This window comes from Ranitomeya imitator, chromosome 9, assembly GCF_032444005.1.
Source record: "Ranitomeya imitator isolate aRanImi1 chromosome 9, aRanImi1.pri, whole genome shotgun sequence".
NCBI classification, from domain to species: Eukaryota; Metazoa; Chordata; class Amphibia; order Anura; family Dendrobatidae; genus Ranitomeya; species Ranitomeya imitator.
The window spans coordinates 137,512,506-137,527,355 of record NC_091290.1 but is presented as its reverse complement, the minus strand read 5'-3'; the positions used below and the strand labels follow the sequence as shown (position 1 = coordinate 137,527,355).

The 14,850-nt window shown below is 40.1% G+C and overlaps 1 protein-coding gene across 1 annotated transcript in view; it reads right to left on the bottom strand.

The window, feature by feature from the left end:
- Positions 1 to 1,151: 1,151 nt before the first annotated feature.
- The window catches only part of CDH13 (cadherin 13), a 667,269-nt gene continuing 653,570 nt past the window's right edge, over positions 1,152 to 14,850 (bottom strand). The window contains exon 14 of the mRNA XM_069739177.1: positions 1,152 to 1,536. Within this exon, the coding sequence (XP_069595278.1) occupies positions 1,529 to 1,536 (8 nt within the window). The 3' untranslated portion in view covers positions 1,152 to 1,528. The remainder of the gene's footprint in view (positions 1,537 to 14,850) is intronic.

Genomic DNA, 14,850 nt, shown 5'->3' with positions numbered 1-14,850 from the left:
CAGGAGGAGGAGGTGAGCTGTGACATCACCTATTATGAATGGTGAATCCTGTGTTATCAGCAGTGTATAGAGTTGTTGTTATCATTCATTGTAGTTCTGCCTCTAATGATGTAAAAACTGCTGAAAACTCTTCCTGAAAAGCCACAAAGAACAACACTAAAAAGCCCCAGTAACCAGTGTGGAAATTGTAAGATTACTAATTTATTTCATTATATAAAAAAAATAAAATGAAAAAAAGAAAACAATGCCAAAACCAGATTTACACATTAGGTCGTTTTTTTTATCATGAAGAGAGCAAACTCCTCTCTTGGGACAGACCAGAAATACCCCTTTTAATGCAAAGAACGGCAAACATTTTCCTTTTTCTGACCCGTTTTGTTCTAGCAACTATATACAAGTTCTCTGATGGGTGAAGGAGGGCGAGAGGCACCCGTAAAATAAAAGCTGACGTAGATCCAGGTGACAGACCCGCGTTAAACCCTTAATTATAAAATATTCCATCTGCTGTATTCTATATCTACATATTATCCTCTATATTACACGACTATAGAATTTCAGCAAACGGAGCCACTCTTTTACCGAACACTCGATTGCATATGCACATAACACTTTCTATATTACGCTAAGTGCGCTAACCACCCAGAAGTAATATATTCTAGTAAAGAAGACAAGCCGACTTTCTGCCGACTCGGTAGACTAACGTTTTTTTTTTATGAAGAGCGAAATGCGTTTACAAGGATGCGGCGCGACGACCTTTAAACACAGTCCATTCCGCCACGCGTAATTGATACAATCGTCCTCCGCATTGAAAGGGGTTAATATTCTCTAATTACTTCTGACAGGCTTACAATGTGTTTAAGTGGCATCTTATTACATTTTATTTGCAATGTGGATGTATCCTTAATGTGTTATTTCACCATCCCGGCTTTGCATTGCTGCCTCCTTGTCAAATACTGATTGGTAATCTTATTAACATGAAGCCATTAAGGAATCCTTGGCTGTTTTTCTGCTAAAAGTGTTTCGGTTCAATGCACACAACATGCTGCCTCGAAACGCGTCGCTCGCAGCCATGAGTCGTATCTGGGTTAAGGTGCGGGGGGGGAGAAGTGGTCTGGGATCTGGATTAAAAATGAAGCACACGTACACGCGAATCTGACAGAGAAACTGGTTCAGTAATTGGTACAAGAAAGTAAAAACAAACGGTGCGGATGTCGAGTGTGTATGATCGATGCCTCGAGCGGGAGGATGAGTCCATACAATGTTCTCATTGTCTTTCCTACAAAAAAAAACTCTTGTATCTCCAGCAGGGATCCAGTAATACAAAGAATGCAGAATCAGAGGCTGTCGACGACCGGTGTACCATTTTATAGACTAATTGAGGTTGCAAATTAAACAGAGTCTGGAGCAGTCGAGGACTGATCTTGGAGCAACGGTATACTGCAATCTTCAGATAAACATTTTTTTTTAAACTTTCCCCTCTTCTTGTTTCCATGGCGATGTGATAGCCAGCATAGAAAATGCCCAGTGCTCACAGACCTACCAAGAAAATAAAAAAAAAAGACTTGTTATTAAAGATGAAAAGGATTGAATGCAAGCGAATATTTCATAGCTAACAATGTCAATGGAGTCATTTATCGGCGCCAGGTGTGGAGATGGGAGGGGTATTGAATCTAGGATGCATGCATTCAAACTAAGCCTCGGCGAGAAGGATGAGGTTACATTATTGTTATAAGATGTTTAACTTTTCCATGGAGAGAAGGGTATGGACCACTCAATGCCAATTCTGGTCAAACTCATCCTGTGTACTAAATGTAAGGGTCGTCTATAGATGAAAGTTTACGGGAAAAGTCAAGATAGTGTTGGGTCAACCCAGGCAATGAACTTTAGAAGAAAGCCATCCAAATCTGATTTCAATGGGATTGTCTGACCATCTTATGTTTATGGAGGCCGACTGTCCACTCGATGTTTGTCAAGTGAGGTCAGAATCTGATTGTTGGAATCCAAACTTTCATAGAGAACACAAGAGCGCTCGTCCTGTGTATGGGGAAATCGGGAGAGAACGATTGATTGGCTGATAGATATCTAATGTATATGGCCAGCTTTAGGTCAGTCAAACTCATCGATTTCGGTGGCACAGCCATCTAACATGTATAGGCTGGACAACTCACGTTTGTTTGACCAATGACAAAGATAAAAGGGATTGAGCAAGTTGAATTTCGACAAGCTCGATTCTGTGTTCTCAACGAAGATAAGCAACTGCCAGAGAACATGCCTACTTGGCCAAACCCAGGGCATGTATCTGGAGGTGTGTTGGATTAGCGGTTTTCATAGGAGATTGACCACCTACAGCAGTGTTCCCCAACTCCGGTCCTCAAGAGCCACCAACAGGTCATGTTTTGAGGATTTCCTTAGTATTGCACAGGTCATTGAATGTTTGCCTGTCCAGGTGATGCAATTGTCACCTGTGCAATACTAAGGAAATCCTGAAAACATGACCTGTTGGTGGCTCTTGAGGACCGGACTTGGGGAACACTGACCTACAGGTTCACATCACATCACAATTTTCAGGTAAGCATTCCTCATTATCTTCTCAAATCTGCTCATAGACACTAAGCACACTGACATGCCTGAAAGCCAAGATGGAAATAGAGCCCCTGGGGTACGAGTCACCACATATTACCTGTCACTAACCAAGGGAGCAGTACTGGTTCTTATGTCCTAGCCAACAATTGCTCATACTTCAATGCACACTTGATACCCAAAACTATTGAAAGATAACTAAATAACCTGCTTTATTGGTTGGGCAGTTTTATTTCGGCACTGTACATTGGAATTACATGGTTATGATGTGGTACAACATAGGAGGGATTTAATACAAAAGATTTCCCACTTCAACACCCAACTTAAAGAATGATGACAACTCTACTATCCTAGACAGGTATTTCTACATAAAAGCAATCAGTGTCCAAGTCAAAATACAAAAATTAATAGTGATCTAAGACCACCCCACAATTCTCATGGTCTTGCTTCGGGTTTAGATTCTCCCAGCAAGACAATGCTACAGTTAAAGTTAACACTAAAAACTTCTCCCTATAGGAATGGTCTTTCATTTTTTCTTTTTTTTTTTCTCTGAGGGAATAGAAGTGATATTGCTTCTCTTGGCATCAAAAGTTCACTTTATTTATTTATTTATTTTTTTAAAGCCTGAGATCGTGCTCTCCACCCGAGTGCACTAAAAAAGTGACTAAAGGTGCCACAAAACGTGCAATCTTAAAACCCTCTCCAACAGGAGAAGGGTACCCAAAACCAATCCCCATCCCTCCGAGCCAGAAGGCCACAGCGAGGGTCAGGGAGTAAGTGATCTCCCTCAGCCGAAGCCAAGGGAGCTTCTGCCCAGGCTGCCACGCAAGCGAGAGCTGGGAACCGTCAACTCTCGACTCCCCTCCCAAAAGAGGAGAGCCAGGGGTCAGGGGGAGTGGAACCTCATGGCCACACACTCATCCCCTAGACCTATCCGAAGGGAACCCATAAGGGAACCGCCTCCGACAAATCCAAGTGACGGACACACATGAAAAAGTGAACCCACAAACAGTGAAAAAAATAAGTTAAAGCTAAAGTGAAGGTTTCCACAACATAATGTTGGCCAGACCTTCCACCGGGAATTTAAAAATTCACTCTTTACATTACTTGATAGAAAAATGGCATAGCTAAAGAAGGGCGGGTCCCAGAGTGGGTGCCGACAAGGCAAGGGACAATCTCCTTTAATAATGATATACCTCATACAATGACATCTGCAATAGGTAGAAAGTCCAAATTCTAAGAATCTGGTCATTGAGTCCTTCACCACTTGGATCAGCTCTTGTGGGTACTGGTTTCCATGGAATGGTTTCCATGGAATGTGGGCAATGTTTCATGGAAAACTCATGCAAATTAGATTTCCTCCAGAATAAAGAATAAAGTATCTTTAGTGCTATTTATTGGAAGTAATTATTATATAACTCAATGTCCAAACTCTTGAACAAGCTTTGTCGAATGACTAAAATTACATGCTCTACCAGAAACCCATCTGTAGACTGCTGTTTCTGTGTACATGCCCCTAAGGTACTGCTTGATGTTGATCTTCTAAAGTATCGATCACAAGCCTGTGAATTACATGGCTGACTTCTTCCAAAGGGGATATTATTTGGAGAGTGCATGGGTAAAGGACAAGTGTTACAATGAGACTACAAAGTCCCAACCAGAAGGTAGTCCAGTAGAAAAGAGCGAATCAACCAAAATTTGTTTAAGGCAGATTTACTCAAATTTGCTTTGAGAATACTTTAATGCATTTTGCGGTCCCTCCAGACCTCAAAGGGTAATAAACAAGGGACAGGGAAAAAAATAAAAAATGATAAAAGATTAAACTCATCAGTCCATGGCCCACTCCTAACTCATCCTACTGTCAGAGCTCCCTGCCTGTCTTCAGTTTGCTTTGCACTGGTCTTTTGATGAGTCTTCTCTTTGGTCTTACATGCAAATTTTCAGACGCTGATTTGGCTTCATGTGGGGCACAATGCATGACGAAGACCCAAAAGAAGACCGATCCAAAGCAAATAGAATACCAGGTGAGGTGCGGTGCCAGCAGGACAGGTAGGGGGTGGATCTAAGACCATTATCCAGTCCCAAGTTTGTTTTACATTGGTCTTTTGAATTTCTGAATTTTCAGCCACTGACTAGGCTTCATGTGGGGCACAAGGCACGTCGTGACGAAAACGCAAAAGAAGAATGATCCAAAGCAAATGGAAAACCAAGTGAGGAGTAAGGCCAGCAGAACAGGTAGGAGGGAGGATCTAGAACAGTTTAGTACAATATTGTGTTATTTTTAACCTCTTCCTGAACCTATAAAAACACAAGTATAATCCTGAAGAATTCTAGGTGGAGGCAAAATGGAATTTTTCTGTAAATTCTTACATTTTATTTGTTACTAATTGATTCACTGATCTTTATTCTCCAACCATGGTAGATTCTCTATCTCTAATGTATCATTAAAGCATTTATAACAATGTTTTTCACTTTTTCACATACCATCGGGTAAGAAATCTTTGCCTATAGAAACCCGATACACCTCTACATTCTAGTCATAGAGGAGCACTGCTCTAATCGATGTATGTAGCTCCGTTCTAAAAAAGCACTGACCTCTAGCTATAAGTAACGCCTCATTACGGAGTTAATGTAAATGCTCACACATTCTACAGTGGGGAGAATAGATCTGGTTACAGTCTTGTGGAAATAAAATCAATGACACATTTGCTCTTAACACTACAGCGTAAATATCATGACTTAAGTGCACGCAGTCGGGGGTCTCTGCTTGAAGTGCATTAGGTAAAAATATAACTGCCATCGAATAAATTCCTTAAGTAAAACCTGAAAAACCATTGTGTCAGCTACTTGGGAGATGTGACGGGAGAAAAGGAAGAGCAGTTATTGTCAGCTAAATATGTGTAATACAAGTGACTTGACATGATGCATGCCGCACAAGGAGAGGAAATGAAAACTCTGCTGCGATGGACCCATGGGGTAAAAAACCCAGCAGGGGGATAGGAGCGGGAGCTCACAAATACTTGTAACCTTTGGAAGCATTGGAAGGTAGAGGCAGATGGCTGGCCAAGGGAAGCGACTGCATGAAAAACCACTTGACCCATGTCGAGAAGAAGGATTGTGACAAAAAGAAGAGGAGATGGAAAGAGAAGGGACAAAACATGAATAAGGATCAGAAGAAAGAGGGAAGAGAATGGAGAGAATATAGGGCAGCTTTTTGACTTTTTCTGGAAACCCCGTAGAGCACTGGGATCCGAACAAATCAGCAGAATGAAAAAATGTTATTCACAAGGGGCAAGTTGGACGCTCGACCATTCATTCTCTATGGCTGTGTTTCTCAACTCTAGTCCTCAAGACCCACCAACAGGTCATGTTTTCAGGATTTTCTTAGTATTGCATAGGTGATGAAATTAATGCTTGAACAGGTGATGAAATTATCACCTGTAGAATACTAAGGATATCCTGAAAACATGACCTGTTGATGGGTCTTGAGGACTGAAGTTGAGAAACACTGCCGAAGAGAATGAATCGTTGGGCATCCAACTTGCCCCATGGTGAATAACATTTTTTTCATTCTGCCAATTAGTTCAGATCCCATTGTTCAGACTTCCAATGCTCGATACGTTATCGACTGTGCTATGGATAAGACAGTTTATTATAACTTATTTTCAATGGACAATCCCTTTAGAAGGCCATAACTTGAATTTTGCATGTCTTCATGAAAGCTAAAGAGGGTAGCATGATAGTATACTCCCAAAAGAAGAGAGACAAGGAAGTTGAGATGAGCAAATCGCTTTAAGATAAATTTAATTTGTTTAAACATTTCAATTTGTTTCTAATGTCATAAAAAATTAAGAATATCCAAAACCCAAATTTTGTAACATTTAATTTCCACATATTTGTTTGATTTACATTTTGCTAGATTCAAAAGGGTATTTGGTGCAATCTCTACTGCAGTGTTCCCCAACTCCTGTCCTTAAGAGCCACCAACAGATCTTGTTTTCTGGATTTTCTTAGTATTGCATCAAATTATCACTTGGCAATAATAAGGAAATCCTGAAAATATGATCTGTTGGTGGCTCTTAAGGACATGAGTTGGGGAACACTGCTTTACTGGGTCACCTCCTGTTGTCCGGTGAGACCTCCGAACATAATGTACATTCGATTTGCAAAAAAAAAAACCTTGAATTTAAACAAATTTGATTTCTTGGTGCAATTCGAGCTTTAAATTTTGTCTGATTTGCTCATTTTACAAAGAAAACATCTAAAAGTATGAAGCTCCCGATGCTACAAAGTGATCCCTAAGCTTTTGGGAGGAGTAGACGTGAGCACAACTACTGCAGAGGAATTACTAAAACACCAAACCAACGACACCCATAACAGATTATATCAAAGTCTTGACAAAACTGGCAACTATATTTTGTGTTTGAGGACCTCCCTACTGATTACTTGGAATGTTTAATCCTAGAGGCTTACTTCTGTTTCCCCATCTAAAACACTTTCATGCCTATGGAGGAGGTACAAAGGAATAGATGTTGGCTAAATTAGCATGTACGTACAAGGTCACCTTAAGAATAACCGGTGTAATTCTCCATCCCTTCAAGATCATGGAAGGTCTCGCAGATTCATTTTGCCAACTGATCAATTGGAGTTTACTTTTTTGCTTAAATTACATGTTGCATCTTAAACACAATACACTCCGTAGTAAAACTAAAATGTATTTTATAGTTTCCGACAAGTAGAAGAATGTATCTATTCCCTGTATATCCCGCTGTCGAGGAGCATAATTAACAGTAATTAATTCAATACAGCAATTGAAATTAGGTTCGTTCTATGACAGCACATTCCTTGTTCAGAGAACAACACCTTCCGCTTGGGGACATCTTATTAATTGGTCGGTGAGATGGGTGATAAGATGAAAAGGAAAGCAAAGAAGTAAGAGCTCTATCTGTCCTGGTTCTGGTATTAATTCAGAGACAGAAGAATAAGTAGCAGAATGGTCCAGAATACATCTACAGATGTGTCAGCACATCCAGGCCCTCACCACCTCATTCCAACTCATAAATATTTCAGAATTCATCCTTTCCTCAATCCCAAATCTGCTAAAAATGTTAGTGCATGCCCTCATCATCTCCTGCTTTGACTACTGCAATGCCCTTCTCTGTGGCTTCCAAACTAACACTCTCACAACTCTCCAGTCCGTCCCTAACTCTGCAGTCCAATTAATCCACCTCTCCCCTCACTACACCTCTACCCTCAGCCATTCCTTTCTCTTGCTTCCAATACCTTAACGATTCCATTTTGATTTACTAATGACCACAAGGCCATTTATAATCTGTTTCTTCCATTCAAGGCGTCAATTATTTGTCTCCTCCAAAGAAGGCTGTCCATAATCTGTCGCCTCCACACTAGACCATCCATTATCTGTCTCATCTTCACAAGGCTGTGTATTATCTGTAGAAATCACACAGGGCCATCTATTTTCTGTGTCTCTTCCATACAAACCTGTCCATAATCTGTCTCCTCCACACAAGGCTGTCCATTTTCTGTCTCCTCCATAGATGGCGGTCCATTTGTCGCCTCCACACAAGGCCAACTATTATCTGTATTATCCACGCATGTCTCTTCCAAACAAGGCTGTCCATAATTGTCTCCTCAATACAGGACCATGCATAATCTATCTCCTTCATAGAAGGCCACCCTCAGTCTGTCTACTCCATACAAACCTGCCCATAATCTTTATCTTCCATTCATCTCCAAACTAATCTCCTCATACTTCCCCATATGTAACCTCCGGTCCTCACAAGACCTTTTTCTTTCTCCTACTCTCATATGCTCTTCATCCAATCATCTCCAAGACTTGTCCCGAGTATCTTCCATGCTCTGGAATTCTGTGTTTCAACGGGTCCGACTAACTCCCACATTTGGAACCTTCAAACACAACTTGAAAACTTGTCTCTTCCAAAAAACTGAATAGCCAGCAATACACCACCTCCATCTCATTACCACCCCCCTACCTACTGTCTCCTTGCCCTGTAAACTGTAAGTCTGTGATGGTGGGATCCTCGCCCCTCTGTACTAGTCTATCACTGTTAGTTTATTCATTGTAATTTTATCTATTTATCTTGTAAACCCTTCTCCCATGTACAGAACCATGGAATTAATGCTGCTTTCTTTCTTCATATAGCCAGCACATGAATGCCGAGAGTTCACGTGTATAAGCGAGTTTGCCTGACAGCCATCTAGGGTGCTTGAGGTCTATTGTGCTATCAACTACTTGGATCACAATGTGCTCACACACTTTTGAGTAAGGGCACTTTGGAACAATGACAATTATTTATTTATTTATTCAGTCATCAACAAGAACATTAAGAGCCACTGAAGTGCGCGCTACATCATACATGGATGTGTCAGTACTTGAAAATAATTGCTAAGTGGTAGAGTGCACAACAAATTTATGAAAAATATTACTTTCTCTGCACAAAGTGGTAATTCACATGTGAGTGGACTGCCTAAAATCCTGCATTGCAAGGAAAATAATGTTTTCCACGAAGCAAATTTCTGATTGTGGAAATGATTTGTAATTTGAATACGGTATATTACTTTACAGTGATATTACACTCCATGTAGAATTCTCTGAATGCTTTCAAATTGCATTTATGCATCTTGTTTTGAGCTTGAATTGCATTGTATTTTATACTCCCGTTTCCTAGCTGTAGCAGATCATGGGAAGGTTGATGGCAACAGAAGACGATGAGTTGAGTGGGGGAGGAGATAGAATACTAAATAACCAATGAGATCATGACAGCGATGAAAGCAGCAGAAGATGGGTTATTCAGGGGTGGTGATAGAACACTAAATAACCAATGAGATCATGACAGCGATGAAAGCAGCAGAAGATGGGTTATTCAGGGGTGGAGATAGAATACTAAATAACCAATGAGATCATGACAGCGATGAAAGCAGCAGAAGATGGGTTATTCATAGGTGGAGATAAAATACTGCATAACCAATCAGTTCATGATAACATTGGCAGCATTAAAGATGGGCTATTAAGGTGCGGAGATGGAACACTAAATAACCAATGAGAACATGACAACCATGACAGAAGCAGAAGATCAGTTATTCAGGGGTGGAGATAGAACACCATAACAAGTTCATGACAGCTGCAGAGGATGGGTTATTCAGTGGTAGAGATAGAACACTAACCCAATGAGATCATGATAATTATGACAGCAGCAGAAGATGAGTTATTCATGGGCGAAGACAGAACCAATCAGCTCACTATTACAATGGCAGCACTGAACATGGATTATTCAAGGGCGGAGATAGAACACTAAATAACCAATGAGATCATGACAATGATAACAGCAGCAGAAGATCAATTATTCAGGGGCGGAGATAGAACACTAAATAACCAATAAGCTCATGACAACAGAAGAGGATGAGTTATTCAGGGGTGGAGATAGACCACAAACAATGAGTTCATAACAGCGGTGACAGCAGCAGAAGACGGGTTATTAAAGGGCAGAAATGCAACATTAAATAAATAATAAGCTCATGACAACAATGACAGCACTGTAGATGGCTTATTCAGGGGTGGAGTTAGAACAATACATGACCAGTAAGCTCATAACAACAATGACAGCAGCAGAAGATGGGTTATTCAGGGGCGAAGACAGAAGACTGTTTACCGATGAGCTCATGAGAATGAGGATAGCAGCAGTTGATTTATTTAGGGGTGGAGAAAGGAACACTATTTAGCCAATAAACTGACGGGAAAGATAACAACGGCAAAGAATTGGATATGAAATCACAAAATTATAACACTTTGTAACTAGTCAGAATATAGGACAAATAACCACCAAGAAACAAAAGAGGTCAGTTAAAAAAGATGAGTTGTGCAGTAGCAGAAACAAAACTGATTATGGGAACGATGGCAGCAGTAATAGATAAGTTGTGCAGGGGTGGAGGTACAACACAAACTAATCAGATCATGGGAATAATGATAGTAGTAAAAGATGGGGTGAAAAAGGGAATAGATAGAAAAACTGTAACAATGAAGCACATGGGAAGGAGGGTAGCTGAAGAACAATTTAACTAATCGGATTATGGGAATGATGGCTGCAGCAGAAGATGAGTTGTTAGAAGGCAGAAATAACAAAAAAAAATAACTAATAAGCTTAAGAAACTGATGACAGCAGAAAAAGATTGGATGCACATTGTTATCTCCTCCACCATTTCACAACCTATCTTTTGCTGCTGTCATCATTTTGCTAAGAAAATAATGGTTACATGGTGTGCTATCTCCACTCCCACACTACTCATCGGTTTCTGCTGTCATAATTCCTTTAATCTGTTTGGTTACACAGTGTTTTATCTCCTCTTGCATTTCACAACCCAACAGCTTATAAGAAGATGATGAGTTGTGCGGGAGAGGAGATAACAAGCTGTATAACTAATAAGCTCGTGAGAATGAAGACAACAGCAAAAGAAAGGTTGTGAAATGGCGTAAGCGATCTGCTGGTAAGAATGGTGAGAGCAGGAGATGATGAGTTCTGCAGGGGTGGAGTTACAACAAGGCAACCTATCAGATTATAGACATGATGACAGCAATAGAATATGACTTGACAAAAGGCAGCAGTAGAAAGCTGAGTAACCAATACGATTAAGAACATTATGACATCAACAGAAGACAAGCTGTGAAATAGCTGAAATAAAACACTGTGTAGCCAATCAACTGATCGGAATGATGACAGCATGACAGTGTAGCTAATAAACTTATGAAAAAGATGACACTAGCAGAAAATGTGTTGTGAAATGGAAGAGATAGATGACCGTGTAAGCAATCAGCTAGTAGAAATGACAGCTGAATAAGCTCCGCGGGGGTGGAGTTAGAGGACGGTAACCGATTAGATTATGGGAATGATTAGTGCAGTAGAAGTTGAGTTGTGAAATGGAAGAGATAGAAACCTGCATAAATAATAAGTTCAAGAAAACTATGATAGCAGCAGAAGACGGGTTGTGAAATAGAGGAGATAAAGCACTGTAACCAGCTTATCAGAATGATGACAGAATAAGAATACAAGTTGTATGTTGCAAAGATAGCACACTGTATAACTGATAAGCATATAAGAATGATGACACTAGCAGAAAATAGGTTGTGAAATGTCAGTGATAGGTGACTGAGTAACCAATCAGCTGGTAGAAATGAAAGCAGAATTAGATCAGTTCTGCAGGGGTGGAGTTAGAGAACTGTAACCAATCAGATTATAAGAATGATGACCACAGTAAAAGATGAGTTGCGAAAAGGCAACAATAGAAACCTGCCTAGCAAATAAGTTTAACAAAAAATTTTGTGAGCAGCAAAAGACAGGTTGTGAAATAGAGGGGATAAAACTCTGCGTAACCAATCAGCTGAATGGAATGATGACAGCATAAGAAAATGAGTTGTGTGTGGCAGAGATAGCACACTGTGTAACTAATAAGCATATAAATGATGACATTAGCAGAAAATAGGTTGTGAAATGGCAGTGATAGATGACTGAGTAACCGATCAGAGGGTTGAAATTAAAGCAGAATAAGATGAGTTCTGCGGGGGTGGAGTTAGAGAACTGTAACCAATCAGATTATAAGAATGATGACCACAGTAAAAGATGAGTTGTGAAAAGGCAACAATAGAAACCTGCCTAGCAAATAAGTTTAACAAAAAATTTTGTGAGCAGCAAAAGACAGGTTGTGAAATAGAGGGGATAAAACTCTGCGTAACCAATCAGCTGAATGGCATGATGACAGCATAAGAAAATGAGTTGTGTGTGGCAGAGATAGCACACTGTGTAACTAATAAGCACATAAATGATGACATTAGCAGAAAATAGGTTGTGAAAAGGTAATGATAGACAACTGAGTAACCGATCAGAGGGTTGATATTAAAGCAGAATAAGATGAGTTCTGCGGGGGTGGAGTTAGAGAACTATAACCAATCAGATTATTGGAATGATGACCACAATAGAAATAAGTTGTAAAATTAGAAACCTGCCTAACAAATAAGTTCAAGAAAATGATGACAGCAGCAGAAAACAGGTTATGGAATTTTGAAGACATATTATCCTGTAAACAATCAGGAGATAAGAATGATGACAGCAGAAAAAAGATGGAACACCACAATTAATATGCTTGTGAAACTGATGACAGTAGCAGAAGAACGGTTGTGAAATGGCAGCGATAGATGACTGTGTAACGGATCTACTGATAGGAATGATGACAGCAGAAGATGATGAGTTGTGTGGGAGCAGAGATGCAACACTGTATCACTAATCAGACTGTAAGAATGATTACTGCAGCAGTAGAGGAGTGTGTTGATTTTGTATGAGACAGTGACCTGTCTACTTCGGAGGATTAGGTATTTTAGGACAAGGCTGCACGCAATGGTAAAGGGAAAAATTATAGAGGTTTAGACATGGATCTGCACTAAGATTTCACACTTCCAGAATTATCCAGAGTATTCGAAACCCCATATTTGCCGCAATATTGCATGTCTCTTGCAGCAAGCAGTAGGAAAAAACCCTCTAACAGCCGATGTGCTACATGCTCACCCTAGACCAGGGGTGTCAAACTGCATTCCTCGAGGGCTGCAAACAGGTCATGTTTTCAGGATTTCCTTGTTCCTCACAGGTGATAATTTAATCACCAACTCATTATTTGTGTAGGTGATTAAATTATCACCTGTGCAGTACAAGGAAATCCTGAAAACATGACCTGTTTGCAGCCCTCAAGGAATGCAGTTTGACACCCCTGCCCTAGACCATAAAATTACTTCACTAGAGCAGAATGACGCTGTGCATGCTTGTGTAGCGCAGTATATTGTCTGGTAATGTATAACCCTATTTACATAATATGTTGTCGAACACAAGTGCTCAGGCTGACTGACGGCAGAAAGCCTGGCAGGAAGATAAATGTATTTCACTGGAGACTGGAGAGGAATATCTTTGATGAAGGTACCTGGATAATGTCTGTGGCATTCCTCCTATACAGCTATATAGTAAAAATTCAATTTATATTAATGAACCTGCACAAGAGCCACTTACACTCTCACCAGTTGTCTTGTGCGTCTTTTGATGTCAGAACTTCTGAAATTTACTCCACGGTTCAAAACATCAAAAGAATACAGATCAGCACTAAAAGACCTTCAAAAGGCTTCTAAATAAGCGCAGGCATCTTGGTTTTTGAAATAAGCAAAATAAGTAGATCCTCCGGGGTGCCTGGAGACGTGGAGCTTTTCTACACACGCTAGGTTTATACCGATACCTAGTTAACCCCATCAAATATTCCAAAAACTGAAACCTCTACTTATGACAAGGATTTTCCTGTAAAAAAACGAGGTTCAGAATCTGCTCTGCCCAATGGTTCAAATGTAGGATCACACATAAAGGTGAAGCATGAATGCGGTTTATTATGTCAACGTGTTTCAAGGTCTTCAAACCTCTTCATCAGGACCAAACCACAATGATTTTCCTGAACATCCTTAACCTGGACCACGAATGGTGACACATATCTCTAACAAGTCCAATTGGTGAGATACCTGCCATCCTATACCCTTTAACCCCTTATGGACATCCAAAGGGATCCAATTCTTTTCTTGAAGGACTGCAAAGATTGTTAGAAAAGTAGATTGTCTATTATTGAAGATTTCTGGTCTCCATGAGTATTGTTTGATGGTCATTCATGGTACCATTGGGTATAACACTAAATATATATCCTTTAGACTCCGACCACAGATATCATTTAGGAATTGGAAAGCATGGATTCATTCGGATTACAGAAGAACATATCGACTCCTATAGTTAACCCCATCAAATATTCCAAAACCTGAAACCTCTAATAATGACAAGTCAAATTGGACCTGGAATTTTATACCCTTTACTCCTCCATGGACATCCAAAGAGATCCAATCCTTTTCTTGAAGGAGTACACGATTTTTTGTTAGAAAAGGAGATAGCATATTGTTGAAGACTTCGGGTCCTCATAAATATAATTTGATGGTCATCTATGGCACCATTGGAAATATCATTTGATGGTCATCTATGGTACCATTGAATATTACTCTAAATATGTATTCCTTAGAATCCTACTACAGCCTTCTTTTAGGAACTGGAAAGCGTTTATTCATTTGGACTAAAGAAGAACACTACTACTTGGAGAAGCTCTTGGTGGCCTCCGTTGGGCACAGGTCCTGACTTGTAAATATATTAGTCCTCAGTCGGCCAATATTAT